The sequence below is a fragment of the Asterias amurensis genome, chromosome 8 (assembly GCF_032118995.1).
Source record: "Asterias amurensis chromosome 8, ASM3211899v1".
Classification (NCBI taxonomy): Eukaryota; Metazoa; Echinodermata; class Asteroidea; order Forcipulatida; family Asteriidae; genus Asterias; species Asterias amurensis.
Genome location: NC_092655.1, coordinates 22,840,198 through 22,862,170, shown reverse-complemented (window position 1 = coordinate 22,862,170; position 21,973 = coordinate 22,840,198). Strand labels below are relative to the sequence as shown.

The 21,973-nt window shown below is 38.6% G+C and overlaps 2 protein-coding genes across 3 annotated transcripts in view; one reads left to right on the top strand and one right to left on the bottom strand.

Annotated features, from left to right (window-relative positions):
• Positions 1-940: 940 nt before the first annotated feature.
• On the top strand, positions 941-7,713 carry LOC139941210 (serine/arginine-rich splicing factor 10-like). Of its 2 annotated transcripts, XR_011786569.1 has the most exons (7): positions 941-1,072; positions 1,917-2,025; positions 3,412-3,511; positions 4,145-4,274; positions 5,172-5,246; positions 6,030-6,671; positions 6,721-7,713. XR_011786569.1 is itself a non-coding variant. In XM_071937670.1 (6 exons), exons 1-6 carry the CDS (start codon positions 1,002-1,004, stop codon positions 6,073-6,075), a joined length of 531 nt encoding a protein of 176 aa, XP_071793771.1. In that variant the 5' UTR covers positions 941-1,001; the 3' UTR covers positions 6,076-7,713. The 2 variants fall into 2 exon arrangements, 1 of the variants encoding a protein (XP_071793771.1); XM_071937670.1 differs by having other exon boundaries at positions 6,030-7,713.
• A 72-nt stretch (positions 7,714-7,785) lies between these two features.
• LOC139941204 (bromodomain-containing protein 8-like) overlaps positions 7,786-21,973 on the bottom strand; it is an 18,711-nt gene continuing 4,523 nt past the window's right edge. The window contains 16 exon segments of the mRNA XM_071937662.1: positions 7,786-9,716; positions 10,245-10,325; positions 11,203-11,449; positions 11,994-12,065; positions 12,431-12,684; positions 13,379-13,579; positions 15,514-16,179; positions 16,689-16,781; positions 17,319-17,494; positions 18,440-18,503; positions 19,094-19,166; positions 19,168-19,208; positions 19,684-19,832; positions 20,227-20,300; positions 20,817-21,020; positions 21,552-21,601. Of these exon segments, the coding sequence (XP_071793763.1) occupies positions 9,636-9,716; positions 10,245-10,325; positions 11,203-11,449; positions 11,994-12,065; positions 12,431-12,684; positions 13,379-13,579; positions 15,514-16,179; positions 16,689-16,781; positions 17,319-17,494; positions 18,440-18,503; positions 19,094-19,166; positions 19,168-19,208; positions 19,684-19,832; positions 20,227-20,300; positions 20,817-21,020; positions 21,552-21,601 (2,526 nt within the window). The 3' untranslated portion in view covers positions 7,786-9,635.

The window sequence follows — 21,973 nt, the reverse complement described above, 5'->3', positions numbered from 1 at the left end:
GTATATAAAAAGCGTTTGTAACCCTTTTTTATAAAATGCATATGGTTTGAAAGATGTTTTAAAAGTAGAATACAATGATCCACGCAAGTTTGCCTCGAAATTGCGTGGTTTTCCTTTTACTGTGCGAACTAACACGGTCGGCCATTTATGGCAATTTGACTCCCATAAATGGTCGACCGTGTTAGTCGACGAGGTAAAAGGAAAACCGTACAATTTCGAGGCATGTTTGTGTGGATCATTGTATTCTACTTTTACAACATCTTTCTACCCATATGCATTTAATAAAAAACGGTTACAAACGCTTTTCAAAGACCAACTCGACCAATCCAAGGCAACGTGTTCCTTTAAATCATTTCTCATCCCAATGGTAATTCTTTTGGGCAATGTTTAGGGTTTAGGTTCTTTGGGGGCGGGGGGGGGGGGGGGGGTTAGGTAATAATAAAAACTCCAGGGCACAAACTTCAACGCGCTATTCTATTCTTTCAAATGAAAACTGGGGAATACAATTGTATGGTTCTATTTAGTAAATAAATCATTATGCTAATCATACCAGAAATAGGCTACCAATGTTCATGTGTATATTATTTTTTGACTGGCATCCTGATCATTTTTTTTTTGCTCTTTATTAAAGCAGAACATGTGTATGGTTCTGCCTGGTAGAGTCTCAACCTAGCGGAAACCATAAATAATTTTTGTTTGAGAGGAAGAAACACTCACTTTTTTGACAATATTTACTCTTTTTCAGCGAATGGAAGAGTCAAAGAAGGGTGGGGGTGACTTTGAATATGTCTTATCTTACTAATAAGATAAGAAATAAACACGTTCTTTGGAGGAGAGGATAATATAAATTAATTGTTTATAATTGGTTTTTACATTTTTAGCTGTACCCTCGGGCGTGTTTTTCTTTGTTTGCGCCCTCAAGCGGCAGATTACAGTTAGAGTATAGCGCGCTTCAACTTTTCGAGAGAGCCCTGTGTTTGTAACTAAAGTTGTGCATCAAAATGTCTCGCAGGCGACTCAGTAGAGCTCCGAATTCTTCACTTTTCGTACGGAATGTTCACCCAGATACCAGGTACGTCACTAAGGGGCATTAAAGATGCAAAGTGCATTTAATTTGGTTTTAATTACATTTTTTTGTGGCCGAAGTCAGATATATGTCGGAAATGGACGGAATAAGGTTAGAGCAGCTGCCACAGTGTTGTCCATGACCATGCCATGTCGTCACTGACACTTGTCAGTGTTTTTGAATTCGGTATGAAAAAAATAGGCCTATGGAAATTTGGAAACATTATTTACTGCATGTGCCTGGGTGAATAAGGTCAGGTCAGGTGCTTGCACAGTTTCTTTTTTGTTAAGTGGGCCAATATTTTATACAATGTGTAAAAAACAATAAAAACAATCCCTTGTTTGTTCGTCTGCTTGTGACTTTTTTGTGTTGTTTCCTTTTTTTTCTGTTCGGTGTTGTGTCTTTTGACTCGTTTTTTGTTTTTCTTGCTTGTTGTTTATGTCTCAAAACTGTCACGTAACTTCGTCAGATTAGATAAGATAGGCCGTTCAAGAACCACCTGAGCTTTTTTATTGTCCTATTTTTACTCCTAGTCCTAATCTTATTTATGTCAAAAAAGCCAACCTGAGTTGAGAGGAGAATTTCAAGCCTGCAGAACGTCGTCGAAGCACAATGGAGGGCGTTGTCTGCAAACAAACCCGATCTGTCAAAAATGGGAAGAAAAACTAAACGTGAAGTTGGCATTGCATGTAGCTTCACAAAGTGCATGTTCAATGGCTGAGCTGAGCATCGCAGGTTATCGCGCGACATCATCTTTATATATTTATAATTACATGGCAGATCAAGCTGGGCAGCCTGACTTCTCAGGACACTTCGCCTTTAATTTGTTATTATTTTGTTTTCTTCATAGGGAAGATGATCTGCGTAAGATCTTTGGAAAATATGGAGAGATCTCTGATGTGTACATTCCTCTGGACTACTACACTAAAGAGCCTCGAGGATTCTCCTACATTCAATATCCTTTAAAGACCTGGTTGAACAAAAACGTCAAGTCGTGAACTTGCTGAATTTAATTTAAAATGTTTTCAATCTACAAGGAAGTCGAGTCATATATAAACAGAGTTTAATTGTGTAAATACCCTTATCACGCGCTTTTCTGAAAGATTCGCGAAAGGCTCTGTTATGTAATCTAATCACTCATGTTACGTCATAGTTGGGAGCTCCAATTTGTTTAGCCACTTTGGTGCAGCGTGGAGGTACACCCATAAGCATGACACCAAAGCATTGTCATTTTGACACGCGCTGTCACCGGCAGAAGTGTTTCAAGTTTTTCCAAACCTTGAGGCATGGGCCTGATTTTTTAATTGATAATTACCAAAAATTCAGAAGTGTGCACATTTCAAAATTACATAATGGTTAAAATAGCATTTCCATTAAAAACATTCCGCTCAAGTAGCTGTTTAAACACATTCAACTGTTTTTTAAAAATATTTAAAGGAACATTACAGAACTAGTGAGAAAAAACTTGTCTAACGTCACAGATTTACATATAACTTACATGGTCTAATGATAATGATAGTAGAAAACATCCTTTGAAATATTTCTGTCTGAAATTTCATATTTGATGAGGAATAAATAAGACTAATTTCCGTTTGGAGTTTATCGCTCAGTGAGCATTTTATTCACTTTTCTTTTGAGGCGATATCATGCCAAATGTTCAATCGGTTGTCACTATTTTCTCCTAACCCAGATGGCCGATCGATCTCAAACTTCTACAGGTGAGTTGGTGCTGATACTGCCAGCAATTGTTTTGTTAGCAAAAACCAATTCGTTAATGTTCCATCTAAATGACGATGTCTCTTTCAAAGAAGTTGGGGTTTGATTTTTTTTTGTAAATGCATTTTTTTACCTTGACATGACTCCCTATACACATCTTCATTCACAATGTGAATGAAATAAAGATGTATGTAATATTATTTACCTGTTGAAGTTTCAGCCTCATTAGTTGTCAAGATTTTGGAAATCATAGAGCAAAGTTTTTAGGAGTCGCATAAATCTGTTGTACATGCTAAAATAATTGTTCTCTAACTGAGACCCAAAATTATTTTTGTGACATTGTTTTACTCATTCTCAAAAACTACACATTTCAGCAAGTGATATTTTAAGGGAAGCTTTCTATAATCATCGTTATTGTCAAATTTTGTAAGTTTAATCTTGTAAGTAATTTTGTGGACATTGTGTTTTGTGTCTAACAAAAAATACCCAAACCCTTTCTTCTTTTTTAGAAGTTCTATTCTTAAGTGCACAGACTGTATTGTATGCAACACAGTTTCTTGGTTGTTTGTCCATGGGAGTGTTTGTCTTTCTGTACCTCATTTGCTTTCTTAACTCTCGGTATCACATATGAAGATGAACGAGACGCAGAAGATGCTCTGTATTATTCAGACGGAGTGAGACTGCTTGGACGAGAACTTGAGGTCAAGTACTCCGAGGGAGACAGAAAAAGTAAGTTTGAACATCTACTGTGGGATGAGCTGAGCTGGGCCCAATTTCATGGAGCTGCTTATTGCAGAAAAAACTGCTTAAAATTTCCCTGCTTAGCAACAGGCTTGGGTGTCTAGTGAAACTTACTACTCGACTAGTCCCGCCTCAAATACCCCAGCTTCGATAGTAAAAAAAATAAAAACTTTGGTTTTAGCATAATTTTGTCTTCTTTTTTGGGTGCTTAAGCTGCTCTGTGAAATTGAGACAAGGTGTAGAAGTGATTTCATTGATTTTCTTAGGGTTCCAATGCAATAATTGTATAGTGCAAAGAACCTTGACCTTATTTCCCTGGTCTTTGCCATTAAAGCTTTTGAGAGTTTTGTATAAATGCTTCGAAAGATATTTTTCACCCACCATCGGAAGAATAAAAAATCTCTATGGATTATTCCCAAAATCCTCTCCGTTGTAGTAGAATATAAAGCAAGACAAGTAGATACACACATGGTGTTACCGCAAACCAAATATATATTGATACCTCAATAATAATAATAACTATAATGAATTTGTTTTTTATAGCCGGAATTACTATGAAGTCCTCATCATGTAATGCCTCAAGTCCCAGATTAATGCATCTTATTAATTTTGTTTGTACAGCTCCAGACCAACTTAGGAGGCAGGCATACAGAGGGCGTGATAGAGGTCGGCGCCGTTCAAGAAGTAGGAGTCCTTACCGACGTCATTCAGCTAGGAGCAGGAGTAGATCTAGAAGTTGCTCACCGCAAATGTAAGCCGTCATGGTTCTTCATCAATTTTAAATTAAGCGAAATTTGATTTATACTTTGGTTCATTCATCCCATGATCAGGGCTCAATTTCATAGAGCTGCTAAGCAGTAGCACAAAAATTTCCTTAGCATGAAATTTTTGCCTTGATAAAAACAGAATTAAAAACCAAATTTCCATTTGTTGCATATTGTCTGTTACTGGTATTCAGCTGTTTTTTTGCTCATTCTGAAAATCACGTGGAAACTTGGTTGGTAATCCTGTTTTAATCAAGGCAAAAATTTCATTCTAAGCAAATTTTTGTGCTTTACAGCAGCTCTATGAAATTGGGCCCTGGTGCTGGTGAATGAATCACCTTAGCTCTCTGTCCTGCCATCGGACCTTAGGGCGACACTAACTCCAGCCCTAAGCTTTGACGATTTCAGTTCCGTAACCATAGATGTTATGACCCATTGAACCCATCTTAAGTTTGGTGAAAGTTTAATCCTAATCTAAGACGGATGCCCAGATATGATGATGTAACACAGAGTGTTTTTGCACGCCATATGACTTGGTTGCAAAATCAACGTTTGACCTTGTTGCTCAAGCACAATGATTTGTTCTTTTGAAATCATAGTTAAAAACCCATTTGTGTACTTCACCCAGTTAATTGTTTATAATCTGCTTGTTTATTTCCTTTTCTCTGCATTTTTTGTATTACTTGTGCAGCAGAGTATATTCATACAGACAGTTGCTTTAAACGTAGTTAACACAAACATGATCAAACACATTGTTTGAATTATCTTTTCTGTTTCACACTATAAACGTCTGTTATTATTAAGATCATTCCTTTTGTCTGAGAAGATAATTTGAATTTGGATTAATAATGTATTAAGTAATATCCAATTTGTTTTATTTATAGCCATAACAGACGACATCACTCCAGGAGTCGTCCAACACGAAGCAAAAGCCGTTCACGTAGTAGTTCTCCAGATAGGTAGGTTGCACTTTTTGTTTTGGAAAACATTTTCATAAACCCATACTATCCTCTGGAACCTTTCAAACGTTGATGGAACTTGCTTACTAAAAGGTTACCATTAGCTGAGAGTTGTGCACTGCGCATATCACATGTGTTTCTCTGTCATTTGTCATCAAAGATGGCAGTCAATGACGTCATGTGCAATCTGCCGATTACAAAGTTGAGCTTTTTTCTAATATGCATTGTTTTTCGGATAACAAATTTGTATTTGTATACTGCATTCTTTCATGGCAATATTTTGTATAAACTGTATGTGTGTTTGTATGTATGCATGTTTATGTGGATGTTTTTTCCCCTTGGGGGATATCTAAACTTTTCTTGGATTGTTTATTTTGTGTATTTTTATGTAAACATTTGGCTTTCTTAGATTGTTTATATATTTTAATAATGTAGTTAGTGGCATTAGACTTTTAAAGGTTTCTGAGTCAAAGATATTTAGTTGAATTGTTCAATTCAGGCTTGTGCCATTGCTCATTGTCCTCCCTGTTTTGTTATGTTATTCATGTATTTTGTTTTGTTCTTTTTGTTAGGTTGGTCTAGATTTTGCTTGTCTCTTGTAGAATGTAGACATTTTGTGAACGTGTCATTCTAGTTTTATTTGCCGACAATGTATTGTGTTTTTAACCAAAATAAAAAAATAAAGAAACAAATAAATAAATAAATAACTTACTAAATTATGCCAAGTAAATAATAATAATATCATATTTTTATGCTCCATTTTTGGTTTTCTTTCCATCTCAGCCGTCGTCGATCCCGCAGTAGGTCTAGGAGTCAAACACGGCGCTGAACACGTCAAGTCATTCAGAGGAAAAACATAAGGTAATACCGGCGACACGAGGAACCCCCGATTAACTTAGACACTTTTCACAACTTTCTTAAACGAGAACAAAAAAGGGAATCGGATTCCAAGTAGAAACCAAGATGCTATTTTGTAGGGAATTAGTTTTTAGTCTTGGATTGACGAACTCTTGTGCTCCGGTTAGTCGTATTGACTCTTCAAGATTACAAGACTGAGTGAGGATTTTTTAAACCTTAATGAGATGCGATGCTTGGCCTTTGAGGATCTCGTCACTTCATTCGGAAGGCAGGAACTTGACTTTGTCTTCATTTATCTTGACACTCAAGTTGGTTTTGTTTTAGTTAACCAGCGTCTTTAATCATGCATACAGAAGTTGCTTCAAAAAGAAGCATTGTGAAGGAGAGCTGATGATCTTAAGGACGTCTTGTACCAGTAGCTTCCACTGCCATTGGACTTTGACTTTGTCTTCAATTATCTTGACACTTAAAAGTGGAAGTCACTTTTGCCTACTTCACATTTTTCAAACACCACTGTCTGCGTGGATTGGTTATGTTTTAGTTAACCAGTGGTTTAACTCATGTTAGGCGTTACTCATGTTAAGCTGAACTCATGTTAGACTTAACTCATGTTTAGGCTTTACTCATGTTAGGCTTAACTCATGTGTGGCATGCATACAGCAGTTGCTTGAAACAGAAACACTGTGAAGGAGAGCTGATGATCTTAAGGACGTCTTGTACCAATAGCTTCCACTGGCAACATACTTTGTCTTCACTTTTCTTCAATTATCTTGACACTCCAAAATGGAAGTCACTTTGGCCTACATCAAGTTTTTCAAACACCACTGCCTGCAAGGATTGGCTATGTTTATGTTTAAGCAGCGACTTAACTCGTGTTAGGCATGCATACTGAAGTTGCTTCAAGCAATGTAAAGGAGAGGTGAAGATCTTAAGGACGTCTTGTACCAGTAGCTTCCATTCCCAAGGGATGTTTTAGGAATTTGATGTGTATTGGGAATCTATGGATGTTTTGAAGGAATTTCTACCAGTATGCAATGATGTGACAACTGAAACTGTGTCCCGTAGAATTCTTCTGTCGCTCTGGGATGTCTCACATCATGCAGATTCAACCAAACTGCAGAACTCTGTTTATCGTCCATTACGTTCAGGAATGATAAAATTTTGTTGCAGTGACTAGATTAATCTTAAAGCTTTCACTTTTATAAAGTGCAAAAAATAATTTATGGCTCAGCCGTTCAACCCAAGCGGAGTCTTTTTGCAGGCGACACAAAGGCAAAAGTTTTATATTGTGTTAGTTTGATTTAATTTTTTGTTTATTGACCGTCGTCATAGGAAATGTTGGCTTCCAGAATTGTTAATCCACATGTTCTTATTTTTTATTTTATAGTGTTTAAATATTGCATTTGTATTTTGTTTGCAGTCATGACATGTAGATAAATTATTTGTAATTTAAAGTGTTTAATGTTTTCAGATTGTAGAATGTTGGCTTTTTTGTTAGGGATTCCTTGGTAGTTTTTTGCAAAAAAACTAAAATCTTTCAGAGTTAACAAACTTTACTCACAACATGTTGGACAATAAATAACTAAGTTGGATTGATACAAAAATAAAAGCTAACATCGAAAACATGTTTTTTCCCTTCTTCAATTGCATATTTATTTAATATTATTGTTTTAATGTTTATTTTGTAAGCACAATACACAAATGGAACTTGGATATACAATTCAAAAGGGTTGTTAAAAAAAAAAAAAAAATCCAACAGCTATTTTTTTAAATTCAGAAGTATGAGTGCATGCGCGGAATGTCCCAAGCCTTCTGGAAATAAAAACCCATAACACATCAGTTAGACTAGAGCAGATGTAGCAGACATAGTTTTAGAGGGTGATTCATAAATACCTCACACTTTCGCTATTCCTATTGGTGGAGATCGCGTCACGTGGGTGTGTATAAACCTTTGTTTATGACCAGTAAAAAGTGCTGAAACATGGGCGTGACATGCGAGCTTGCACCTGTGCTTATAAGACAGTTTCTTCATTCCTATTGGTCAAGAGCAACGGCCGGGACAGTAGTGCCACATCACGCAATACGCGCGACGCGCACAGCATTCCCTTATAAGGAGTTGTTTACCCGAGGGCCTTACCATTTCATAGTTGGAGGGGGTGTACTGTTGTGTTGAAAGAAATCATTGAACAATTATAATTTGTGCATTTATTTTAATTTTTGACCAAAAAGTGTTGATGTTTTTTGACCGAAAAGGTATTTATGAATGGGAATCAAAGTGTGTTGAATTGGTTTTCATACCCTCCCTTTAATAGGCCATATGGGGCCCCAATGAACATTGTCTTCGCACAATGGATTATCAAAGGCAAGGCAACACCAGTAACCATCATGGCGCACTGATATTGAAGCAATGCGGTAAACAACTATAAAATCTGCCATATTTACCTGACTTAAGTAGCGATAACAGATTTCTCACACAAACATATACATAACGGTTCAACCATGATTTCTTTCTCCACTTGATTGTGCGACAGGTCAAAATGAGACGAGAATAAAAAAAAAATTTGATCCCTCTCATGCAAAAAAAAATAAAATAGTACTATTAACATTACATGGTACTCTGTGGTAACATGACGAAGATGGCGGAAGTGTGATACAGGCTCAAAGGGAAGATACACTATTGGTAATTATCAAAGACCAGTTTTTTTTTTTTTTTTTTTAATTTTTTTTGTATGCAAGTTGCCTGACACACAAGGCCTGAAGGCCACTTCAAGGTGTGGGCTACAACTATTTTTTTCCAGAGGCCACTGCCACCTACTCCTAGGGCTGAAACAGGGTTACCCCTTTCACAGTCCATACGAATGTAGGCTTGGGTATCTTCAATTCAAAGCCTAGCCGGTAGAGCAGAAAGCACTACCTCCCCAACTGGTGTATCTCAACATATATGCATAAAATAACAAACCGGTAAAAATTTGAGCACAAAAGGTCATCGGAGTTGTGAGAAAATGATGAAAGAAAAAACACCCTTGTTAGACGAATTTGTGTGCTTTCAGATAGAAATAAAAGACTTCTAGCTAGAAGTCTTTTTTATATTTTAGTGAGAAATTACCTCTTTTTCAAAAACTACGTTACTTCAGAGGGAGTCGTTTCCCACAATGTTTTATACTATCAACAGCTCTCCAATGCTAGTTACCAAGTCAGTTTTTAAGTTAATATTTGTTTTGAGTAATTACCAAATGTGTACCTTCCCTTTAAACATTGTTTGATCTGTTACATAAAAACAAACTGATCATATATTCTTCAGTCATTAACAACGATTCAACAATTCTGCTTTCTCCACATTCCACATTTCTCCATGTATTCTTTCACATGAAAGAAACTATCAGTATTCAAGATATACATCAATTAATCCAAAGGCTTACTTATGGCATTTCTAAAACTGTTGTCGTTGGGTTAATGCCCTTGTCACAAATCGTTGTGATCTGATCCCGAATTTAAGATAGTTCTTGGCCAAAATTCCCATAGAGTTCCTCTTTAATTCTCATCGGATCTTGTGCGTCTCTTCTTCCCTGACGTATCTGTGTCGGTGGAACTTCGACGTGAACGGTCCTCTTCCTGTAAACAGAGAATCAAAGAATGGCTGTCATTTTGTCATATTTAAAAAGACCCTTGCAGTAAAAAAAGAAGCTGAATTATGGTCTCTAATGTTCAAAAGCTAGTTAATTCGATAAAAAGGCCATTAAAATTCAAAAACCCCAAGATAAAAGTGCAAATGACCCAGAATTTCATAAAACGACAAATGTGTCAAACTACTGTCCCTAACCAGATCAGAAAAACATTGCACAGCGATAATGCGTTAAAATGGTTGAAAAACAAGGACAGCAAAACAAGCTATTTATCTGTTGATAAGATTAACCAGGGATAAAATTGTAACGGTTAATAAGTCATTTGATAGTAGACAACTGGTCAGAATTTCTTGGTTACTTTTTATGAGGAAGCCAACCACAATAATGAATTCCTGAAATTAAGGCTGAGCTTTTCCAGCCCGGCAGTGACAGATGGAATTTGAAGTGTAAATGATTCATATTGATGCTTGTCTTTTGATATTTTGTAGTCGGGTTTGATTTTGAAAAGATGACTTACCACCTGTCCCTGCTTGCCTCTACCCCGCAGCATTTTGGTAGAGTCCGGTTGTTGTACAAGTGCCTGCGTTGACACAAACTCCTGTTTGGATAAAGAAATATAAGAATAGTCATTTTCCCTCAGGTCAAGTTAAGTCAAGTCACAAGTCAGTGAAATTGGCAACTCGAGTCTGACTCGAGTTAAAGCCATTATACACTTTCGGAACAGAAACAAAAAAAAAGTTCACAGATTTACAAATAACTTACAGGGTTTACAGAAGGTAATGGTAAAAGACTTCTCTTGAAATATTATTCCATGAAATGCTTTACTTTTTGAGAATTCATTATAACAATTGTCAATTCTCAACATCGAGAATTACGGATTTATGTAAACACATGTCATGACACGGCGGAACATGCGGAAACAAGGGTGGGTTTTCCCGTTATTTTCTCCCGACTCCAATGACCGATTGAGCCTAAATTTTCCCAGGTATGTTATTTTATATAGAAGTTGTGATACACAAAGTGTGGGCCTTTGGACAATACTGTTTACCGAAAGTGTCCAATGGCTTTAAGTCAACACCATAGTTTCTCTGTCACGCTGAGTCATGACATCATAATTCTTACAGGTGTTGGGTGAGATGGAAGATGCACAGGTAGGAATGGGGATTGTGGATATTAAAGAATCTGTCTTCGGTTAGATCAAGGGGGAGGGTATGTGTGGGGGAAGTATGGTAGTATGCATGGAGGGGGGGAGGCAGGGTTCGAAAGCAGGTTGGTTACCTGTTACGTCTGTTCAAATTTAACTGCAGCTTTAAGTATGATGTACGATGTTGCGTTGTTCATAATTTTAAATGTGGAATTAATTGTCAAATTTTGTAGACTCTGATGGTTTGTATGAAGATAAGTACGGAAATTGGAAGGTAGTATGCGTGGAGGGGTGGGGCTAGTTGTGAAAATGAGAGGTATTAACACGTTACCTCTATCTGTTTCTCGACGTCACTCTGCATAATGGTAGCGATGTGATGGACATGCTGATCGATATTATTATACATGATGGCATTCTGAAACATCAGCATCATATCCCGGTGGAATTGATCGATCGTTCGGATGCAACCGCTTTCGATATTCTTCTTGATGGTCATCAGATTGATCGGTCTTAGGACGATGCTCTTATATCCTGGAGCGATGTCGTCAGTCACTGGATGGAGGAATATGTTGGCATACCTGGACGAGGAGAATATATTTATTTGATATAATAATTGTTGCAGGGATAAAGAGGCATTGGTGGTCAGTGGTAGAATTCTCGCCTGCCACACAGGAGACCGGGTTCAATTCCCAGCTGATGCAATACTTTCTGCATCTTGAACACCCAGCAGGGTGGATAAGTGCGCATTACAAGTCTGTGTTATTATTGGAAAAGAGTTAAGCCTGGTTTTTACTGATGTGTGAAAAGCACTGTATTTGTGGCATTTCGTGGCCAATTGGGTCTAGTTCACTGGACCCAAGCCCTGGTGTTGTCAGCAGCAGAGTGTTTTAACCAATCACAAGTCTGGAAATACCTCATTGAGTTGGTAATGGTTCTCACTGCATGCACCACACACCGGCATGCTGCGATACTGGATGATGTTGCAGTGAGTTGCACATGAAGTAAAAGTTTGAAGACCTTACTCACTGTTTTTCTTTATTTCATCTTTTTATCCTCAAATTGAATGTGTATCTCGGATGAGTGAACCTTGGTTTACGACGGGTGAAACAACTTTATACTTACTTGTGGCTTGCAACAGCTCTCCAAACCAGCATGATCGCTTTGCGCCAAATCTTATAAGCGTGATCCTCCTCACTGTACAAAGAAAGTCAAGACAAAATCGGTTTTTACTTTAAAGATGATAGTTCGAGGCCAGTTCATATACCATCGGGCCAGTAAAATATTGACCGGACAAGCTCGGTGGTCTTGTGTTTTACAACTGACTAATAACAATAATACCTCATTGTGTAGTGTCTCTGTGGAAAATGTTGACTACTAATCAAATATGTCTTTCAGTTCTGTTGAGAATCAAAGTAGCATGACTTGTTTCTCTGAATGCTATTTAAACTCGTTTTGAATCTGGCCTTGTAAAATAAATTCTGATCCAGTAAAGACTCCACATTTGAGTCCTGCGTTGTACAAAAAGTACCCAAACTGTTACAGCGGTAACCAAAACTGACCTGTGTGAGACAGATGCAGGGCTGTTGGGTAGTGACTCCAGGAAGTATGGAGATTGCAGGGTACCAGCCGAGGCAGACAGATCGTCACTCTCCGAGGGTTTGTCCATCCCATCGGACTCCTCACCCTCGCTGTGCGTGTCGTCCTTGGAATCTTCGCTGATCAGAGACGCAATGGCGCTAGCTGCTCCATCCTTACCGGCTGTTCTCCTGCCAGTGGGTGGAGTATCCGTGTGACTGAACTCATCCTCCTCCCCCTGATTATGGAATGGTGATGATAGAATTAGAGAAGTGCATCCAACAGGTTTAGAGACTTGACAACATTCAAGAATCCATTCACAAGAAACTCATTGTCTGATCTGTCATTGTAGTTTGCATGGAATAACACAATAACATAACCACCCAAACCCATCAAAATCCAAGTGCACGTTAATTTGATTTTGTTGGACTGAGGACTGCACTAGTAATCTGATCATGCTTTCTAGGAATCAGGCTTACCACCACAGTCAGAGTCCAACATTTTGGATGTCGAGTTACTGAATGGTGTTGGACTGAAGACTGCACTAGTAAACTAATCATGCTTTAAGTACATGTCATCAGGTATACTGCTACATTCAGAGTCCAAGTTAGGTGTTGAGTTATGAATGGTATTTGACCAAGGACTGTACTAGTTAACTGATCATGCTTTACATGTGATCAGGTCTACCACCATAATCAGGCTATATTCAGAGTCCAACAGTTAAGGTGTTTAGTTATGAATGGTGTTGGACCGAGAACTGCAATAGTAAACTGATTATGCTTTACATGCGATCAGGTATACATGTACCGCAAAAATCAGAATCCAACAGTAATGGTGTCGAGTTCATAATGATTGGTGTTGGACTGAGGACTGCACTAGTAAACAGACCATGCTTTACAGGCCAGCCTATTTCCCGATGATGGTATATTTACCGTAGGTGCTTGAATCCTTCTTGCACTCTTACGCTGACTATTAGGAGGTCTTCCTCTCGTTGCTTTCTTCTTGACCTTAATCTCTGTGTCGTCTCGAGACGATGTATCATCCGGAGAGGACGGGTCTGTGTGACGGAAGTCCTCTTTATCGATAACTCCTCTTGAATGAACTGCTGCCGTCAAATCGAGGTTGTTATCAGCCTTGAGAGTAGCAAGAGAAAACAAATTGTGATTAATTTGATTTCTTTTTATTCATGCTGATGAAGGCAAATCTGTTCTACAGGAATGCAACTTTTCAGCTGATCTACTGATTTCCATTTTTTCCTTTCATTTCAAAGAAGTGCCATAGAAAACTAAAAAAAAAAATGTACAAAAGTTAAGTGTCATCAGCCATTCTCCCTTTTTTTCAATTAGAAAGTTGCATGTTTTAGGGCGAGTGTAGAGTGAAATTTATTTGAATTGGATGTGATTGAACTTTTAACAGAACTGAAGAGAACTGTAAGCAAAATAACCTGCAGAAAAAACCCTGACTGGGTTAATTTTTGGGTCGAACAAAGAAAAATAGAGCGAGGTTTGAACCTGTGACCTCCCAATTAACATGTCAGCACTCTACCAACTGAGCTATGTGACTATGATCTCCTCCAAGGAGAAACAAACATAAGGGCTTAATGCCTCAGTTGGTTGAGCACCGTCATTTTAACCCAGAGGTCATGTGTTCAAATAACACGCCAGTGAATTTTTCTTTGTTCAACCAAAAATAAAAATAAAACATGAATGAAACACTGATTTCCAAGCGCCAAAGAAATAATAATGAAACATCATCTGAAAGTAAAAAGTAAAAGTTAAGACGAATGATAGATAAACTATTCCAGCCAATTTTGATAAACCATGTGATGATCTACACAACAGGTGTGTAGGTGATGGAGTCAGTTGCAAGAAGAGGTCTACCGACAAATATAAATGAATGATGGTTTATTGGCAAAATGGATGGCTGAAGAAATGGGTTATTGTTGTTGACTAGTATTAATTGTTATTAAAGCAAAAATGAGAATTGGAAATAAAAATTACTAATCATTAGTTTGCTTTTGGGACCAGGGAGAAGACGAGTTTAGTATTAGGGTGTTGAGGAAAGGCCACACAAGCCGCTTGTGTTAGGGCTGAAATCTGAACATCGTTGGACAACTCTAGGTGATTGAGGTTGGGGATTAACTTCTATGGGGCACACTGTGTAGACTGGGCCAACCATTTTTTGTATTCTTTAATTATGAGCCAGTGTCTCAACTGTGGCTGTGGCTGTCAGCCTTAGGCTTTTTTTGAGAAATGAGCAAGTTCGAGTGCGGTAGTCAGCTAAAGGTTGACTATTCTGACTCAACTCAGGCTTGGGGACCATTGGTTGACTACTGTGGTCGACCATTTGGAACCAGCCTCAGGACCATGGTTCCTTCTGTGGTCCCGATAGCCTGTTCCTTGCTAATAATGTGTAAAGCGCAGCAGGGAACCAGTGATACTAAAGCGAAAAGGCAGAATGCAATGGAGTGTTGAATATCACGGTACCGATGGTTGACTAGACTTCCAAATGAGTAATTCTAGTGAGTGCATCGTCTGATGTGGGCACTCGAACTTGCTCTTGGCGGGCTTGCCCCAGTCAGAACCCTAGTTTCAAACTACAGGAGAGTTTGAAACAAAGAGGGAGCATCAGATCATTGATGAGCTGTTAATCTTTGTATAAAAAAGAGGTGGGGACCCGACAGGAGGCTTGATAAAAAGTACCCGATTACCCGGTGGTTAATTTGAACAGACAAAAACGTGACAAATTAATGAGATTAATTGAACATTCATTTGCCAGCAATCCCATGGTAATAATTAAACATAGAAGAAGTCGTATCCCTTGTAATCATTGACTGCTTAGCATTGGTTTGTTAAAAATTTCTTGAAAAACTACATCTTGCAGGAAACTCCTTGTCAGACTTCTGAATGGAAAACAAGAGGATACACTGTCTTGTAGAATGTCACTCAAAATACTTTCTTTGAGACTTTCATTTCTAACCCATTAATTAAACAGGTGTTTTGATGAACAAAATAACAACAGGTGCAATGTGCAAATAGCAAGAGCTGATACTCAACAAATGCTGTACCTCAACCCTTCTGGGGCTTTTCTTTGTTGGTGAGGCTTTCTTTAGTTCAGGTTTGTTCCTTTCGCTGTCAGTTTTGGGTTGATTGTTTGAGAGTTGGAGACCATTCTGTTTGGCATCAGTCGTGGTTTGATCCGGTGGTTTACAAGTCTTTGGATCGGGTGAGTGGATTTGCTGATCGGCTCCGGTCATCGTTGGCATTTCTGTGTCGGCCACATCGGGCTTTACCGATGATTTCTCATTTGGTTGATTCGTCAGGTTTGATCTGCTTAACTGGTCCATCTTCATAGTGTCGTCTAAGGATTTAGATTTCTTACGATCCTGTATTGCTCGAAGCCAACGTACGGGAGACGAACTCTGTGTAGCACCAAGCTCTTGACTCTTATAAAGAGCAGCGTCAAGCTTCTGGGTGATCAGTTTCTGTTGTTCAGGACTCAAGCTTTTCCTTCTTGGAGATCTTTGCATCGAGGAAGGAGAGGGAATATGGTCATCCGTTTCTTGAGATGCTGTGAGTTTTGATTTTGATGTCTTCACAGGACTCTTAAGGTTGGTGGCTTCTACAGAGTGCTCCTGAACTTTAGCATTACTTTGTCGAACAGCATTAGCCGCAACAGGGGCAAGTGGGCTGAGTGATATCTCATTATCAATTTCTTGATTGACACTGGCCCCCTAGTTATGCATGGAATAATCCAATCAGGAAGTTCATCAAGTGATCTATGTAGCAGGGCTGTACTGGATGGTGAACTGATTTGACAACATTTTCCTTCGCCAAAAAAAAAAACCATAACAAAAACCACAGGCATACAGCATGTGTACTTGGGTGAGAATCCAACCAACAACCCTCATATTTAGAGCAAATGATACCATGATCAAAAGCTATTTTGTTTATTGTTGTAGCCATAGCAACAGCCGCCAATTCTAAAGCAGCCTGCCAAATGCACAGCATTTAGCAACCAGTAACTTCAACTTCTGCACAATCCTCATGAAAAAGGCAAAAATAAATATGGTAAATCTAAGACATGTTATGTTCTACGGTTTGCATTTATGTGAAAGCAAACATTAGTCAAAGAAATTTGACATCCTGAAGTTAAAATAATTAGTGGATATTATGATGTCTATCTCTACTGACAGGAAAAGACAAAAAATGGACGACGGAAAAAAACAAAAACAAAGGGTACCTGAGGGTCTGTTGGTTGTTGTTCAATTACTGGATCTTCGACGTTTACCATCTCACTCTCATCGGACTTGGTTTCTTGAGGTTCTACTTTAGTCTTTGATATAATATTTCAGAATAAATTGAAGAGAAATGGGCAAAGGAATGGCAAGGAAACACAAATTGGCACACAATGTTTTTGTTTTTTAGATGGAATCCCTGTATGGATAAAGGCAGAAATGCTTTCAGAACTTGAAACAAAAAATACAGAAATGTGCTCTGTTGAAAGAAAACAATGCTTATGTTTGGTTTGTGGTAACTCCATGTGTGTATCAGGTAGATTTTGTTCTTTAGAGAACTGTCTTGCTATAAACTCTACCACCACAGAGTAGATTTTTGGAATTCAGGAGGCTTCTCAGTTCTGAAAAAAACTATCCTGCTTTTAACTACTACCTGGGCGGTAGGTAGACAATTGGCTGAGACTACTGCTGTAGCTTAGTGGATCGTTATGAACTTCACTACCGCAGAGTAAGTTCTTAATTGGTCTCAGCTTTTCGACCAGCTTGCTCTAGTCATCGTCGGGAGACTGTTACCATAGTAGGAGTTATTCTTCAAACAATTTCACATAAACAATATAAGTTTCTTTGAGACCTACCTCTTTGGATTTAAGGATTCCTTTCTCTATCTTTAAGATGAGAGGTTCTTTAACTCTTGGAACTGGGGTAGAAGTCGGTGTATCTTGGGAAGGTAGAGAACTCTCGTCAAGACTCTGGGAAGATGGAGAGTCTACTGGGTATGGACTCAGTAACTCCACCAAGTCACTTGCAGTAGCTTCAAAGTAACCGAGAAATTACAGAAAATAAATGTAGTGAAATTCCAATAACAGCTGCCAACATGCCTTTAAATATTAAAGGCAGTGGACACTATTGATAATTACTCAAAATAATTATTAGCATAAATTCTTACTTGTTGACGAGTAATGGGGAGAGGTTGATAGTATAAAACTAAGTGACATAGTTTTTGAGAAAGAAGTAATTTTCCATGAATTTGATTTCGAGACCTCAGATTTAGAATTTGAGGTCTCGAAATCAAGCATCTGAAAGCACACAACTTCGTGTGACAAAGGTGTTTTTTCTTTCGGTATTATCTCGCAACTTCAACGACCAACTGAGCTCAAACTTTCACAGTTTTGTTATTTTGCGCATATGTTGAGCTAGATACACCAAATGAGAAGACAGGTCTTTGACAATTACCAATAGTGCCCAGTGTCTTCAAGAGACTGTTGCCATTCCCCTTTGTGTAACTGTTATAGACACAATAGACTTTCTACCTTAGCTAGGGAGTCAAAACACAAAGGTAAATGTAAGGGAGTTTTATAGTTAACTGTTTTGTGCATCACCCAGAGCAGACCTCAATCCTTTGACATTAGTCTTTAATATTCCCTTTACTTGCCAAGCAGAAGCTTAAGGCCTATTCACACTATCGACTTTCAATCCGTGTCGAAACTTATCTGGAAAAGGTTCGTATTGCCTTGGTAAAATTTCAACACATATACAAACTTCTTTGTCTTCACACTAGCTTTGAGCCAAATCAGTTTGTGGGTTTTGTTGCCACAATCAATACCTATGGAAAAAATCCAGGTTGGAATTTACAATCTCTTTAGGTCTTCATCATGGAAATTGTCTGTCTGTGTTCCTTATTTCTTGATGGGGGAAAGAGTCTGAATTTGATGGGGGGGGGGGGGGGGGGAGGGCAAAGTGCGTTAAGATTATTTACCTGCAAGTAATCTTTCTGCTGCCTCATCGTTATCCGTGTCGATGGGGACATCTGCCTCAAGAATCTATAAAATTTAGAAACAAACATCTTAATGGACTGCTCTTATAATAATAATCTAGGCATTAATAAAGCTTTCTCACACAGAAAAGGTACCACAACGCTTTACAACAATATTACTAATAAAAGCAATCAACAACTAACATTACATAGGAATGAAAATGAAATGAATAGTCTAGTATTAAGCCAAATAAGTACGGAACTATTGAGTTATTATTAATATTATTTTTTTTTTCATTCACACATTTATATGTGTTGGTTAACAGTTTGAAGATGATAGACTCGTGAATAGGAAGCCAGTGAAGTTTAGTATGTCGAAGAGTAGAAATGCACCAGTGTGTTTGCGCTATGTACAGCTCCAGGCCAAGCGAGGGAGCTGCTTGAAATAGCGATGTCACATGCAAGGGATAAAATGCAAAAACCTTTGATCAGTGTGTGGTTTTAATCAATTGGTAAAGATTCTCAGAACACAATATGAGAGATAAATAAATAAATACACAAGTATTCTTATGTATAACAATAAGCTCTTTCTTTGCAAACTCTAAACAAAATTACACCCACAAGAGAAAACCTAAAACTGATGTGCCCACTACTTACAGCCAAGGCGTCTTGTTCCTGTTCTTTGGCTGCAGCGAGTGAGGTCAGAATGGCAGAGGCTGATTTATCGTGCTACTGATGTATCAGAGGGAACGGCACCAGATTCATCAGTTGTCTGCAGTTGCAGAGAAATAAAATCATGAATATTTATAAAGCGCCTAAATCAAAGGTTTGCTCAAAGGTGCTGAAGCACAGAAGAAATAAATTAGTCATTGATGGTAGGCTTCATGAAACAAGTGGGCTTTCAGAAGTGACTTGAACATGTTGAAGGATGTTGTGTCCCTGATGTGATTTGGAAGTTTTTATTCCAGAGTATGGGTCCATAGACTGAGAAGCTCCATCAGAAAAAAAGTGATGGGACTTGTTCTTAGCACTACAAAGTATGGAGCTATTTGGTCTAAGGTGTCTCCGTTTAGTACCAACTTGGAGATTTGCTATTTAGGTAGGAGACCATGGTGTCTTTCCTTTTAAAAATTTATAATAGAAAGCAGTGCTGGGCATTGACCAGAGTTTACCCTCATTAAAGATGACGTCAATAAATAATAAAATAAACAAGGAGACGAGGACTCGTGACAGGTGTTCTATCATACCTTGACTGGTGTCTGCGTTGTGTCTTCATCCACCTCGACACTATCGCCCTGTGATGTTTCAGACTGGGAACGGGATACCAGGCGAGGGGCTCTGGTTGGTGGTCGACGTTTATGAGGAGAGTGGAAGGCTAACTTGCTGGGTGGTTTGACTGCAAAGGGTACACATGTAAAGATATCATCAAAACTTGACTTATGTCACAGGTTTTCAAGGACTAATTCAGTTGTGTAAGTTTTCTTTTGTTTTGTTGTATGGTTTTACTGCGCCTTGAACACCCATCAGGGTGGATATGTATGCATTACAAGTCTTTACTACTATTATTAGTTCTTACTCAGGATTCTCCTTGTTTTTCCCCCAAATTGTTGGGTTTTCTGGACCAAAGTTTTGCCAAAATACACTGAATTGAAACAATGTCTTTGGAATGTTTTCTACGTATTCTTATCCTTTACACCGTGCAAAGCTTCAAACATCACTTATGGAAATAAGCTTTGAGATCAACAAACAAAGGTAGTAGATAACGATAACAACTCTTGTGTGATACATACCAGCAGCGGCTGCTTTAGCCAACTCAGCCGCAGCCTTCCTCGCTTCCATTGCCTCTTCGGCTGCTCTCTTCTGTCTGGAAAAATCAAACAATGAAAGGATTTAAAACACAAGGGACTTTGCAGAGACAAGGAGGAAAACTTGTGATGATAGTAGTAGGGGTAATTGATAATATCCAACTCAGATTCCTAGCTCGGGTTCCCCAAAGCTTAGTGTCAAAATCTGCGCAAGTAGAGTGAAGTTCGCTGGGCACTGCTATCGCCACCCTGAGCTTCCAGCCAGCAAGCTTGTGCTCTGGGAGCCCAAGCAAGGTCAAGCCCAAAGAGGTCGAGGTCACCCGACTGATGTAGACATACCAAGACGGGACACATGGTTTGTTGCAGCTGGGGAGATATCTACATGCATGAGGGACAGGAAGATCTGGGGACAACACTGTCGTAACATCATTGACCAAAGACACCACTTGAAATAGAAGAATTAAAATGTACCAGATTCTAGCACCTTTTAATGAACCAATTCCAGGGGTTATGAGCCAGCAGGGCATGCTGAGATCGAACACCCCTGAGAACAAGGTTGGGGTCTGGACACTTACTCCTGAATCTCATCCCACATTGACTGTAATTTATCATCGATTTGACCGCTTTGTATCTGCTCGATCTCTTTTTGAAGCTGTTGATACTGGGCCTTATCCTCTTCTAGCTTGGTCTTGAGCTCGGCGATACGTTCCTTGGTCATCTTGCGAACGATCAGATCTCCTGGAGTGTCCACTACTTCACCTCGTTCACTTCTTTTACGTCTAGATCGAGTAAATAATATAACACAACATTTATTAAGCGCTTAATACAGTTGTTTCTACGCTGCAAGGAACTGGGGGACTACGTTTGAATTATGAGACCTACTCCTTTTTACCACCATGTAAGGTGTTTTTGCGCAATATGCTGCCAATCAAACCAGGAACACCGGGCAAACCCCTTCTCTTTTCAATAAGTGCACTGGTTTCTTTAACGTGCAATACACAACACACAGGACCAACAGCTTCATGTCTCGTCCAGAAGACTAAGCATTGGTTATGTGTATTGCTTAAGGACACAGGTGTCACGACTAGGCTCGAACCCACACTCTTGCTGAAAATAGTGTTGCAACATACATCTTAATAGATAATAAGTTTTGCAAAGACAATAAAATTTATTTTTCACCCTTACACTGATGTGTAATGAGCACTGAACACCCTTTCTGCATAAATTCCCCCATCCATCTTGAAAAAATGGAACCCATAAACACAACAGCGTCAAGCTACCAAGTACATATAGAACATGAAGGACCTTACTTTGGTGTGTCCACAGTCTCAAGCAGTGCAGAGTACTGGCAAGCACAATTCTGTAAGAAAAAAACAGCAACAGAAATACAGTATGGGCAGCGAATTAAGATAATTGCTAAAACATTAACCAGTTGATGCTGGATGTCGAGTTAGCACACCAATGTTTCTCCAGATTTGATTCTCAGTTGTTCACAAAAGTTAAAGGCAGTGGACACTATTGGCAATTACTGAAAAATTATTGTTAGAATAAAAAATTACTTGGTAACAACCAATGGAGAGCTGTTGACAGAATAAAACATTGTGAGAAACGGCTCCCTCTGAAGTAATGTAGTTTTCAAAATGTAGGTCCCGAAACCAAGCATCTGAAAGCACACAACTTCGTGTGACAAGGTTTTTTTCCCCCATTATTATCTCACAATTTCGACGACCAA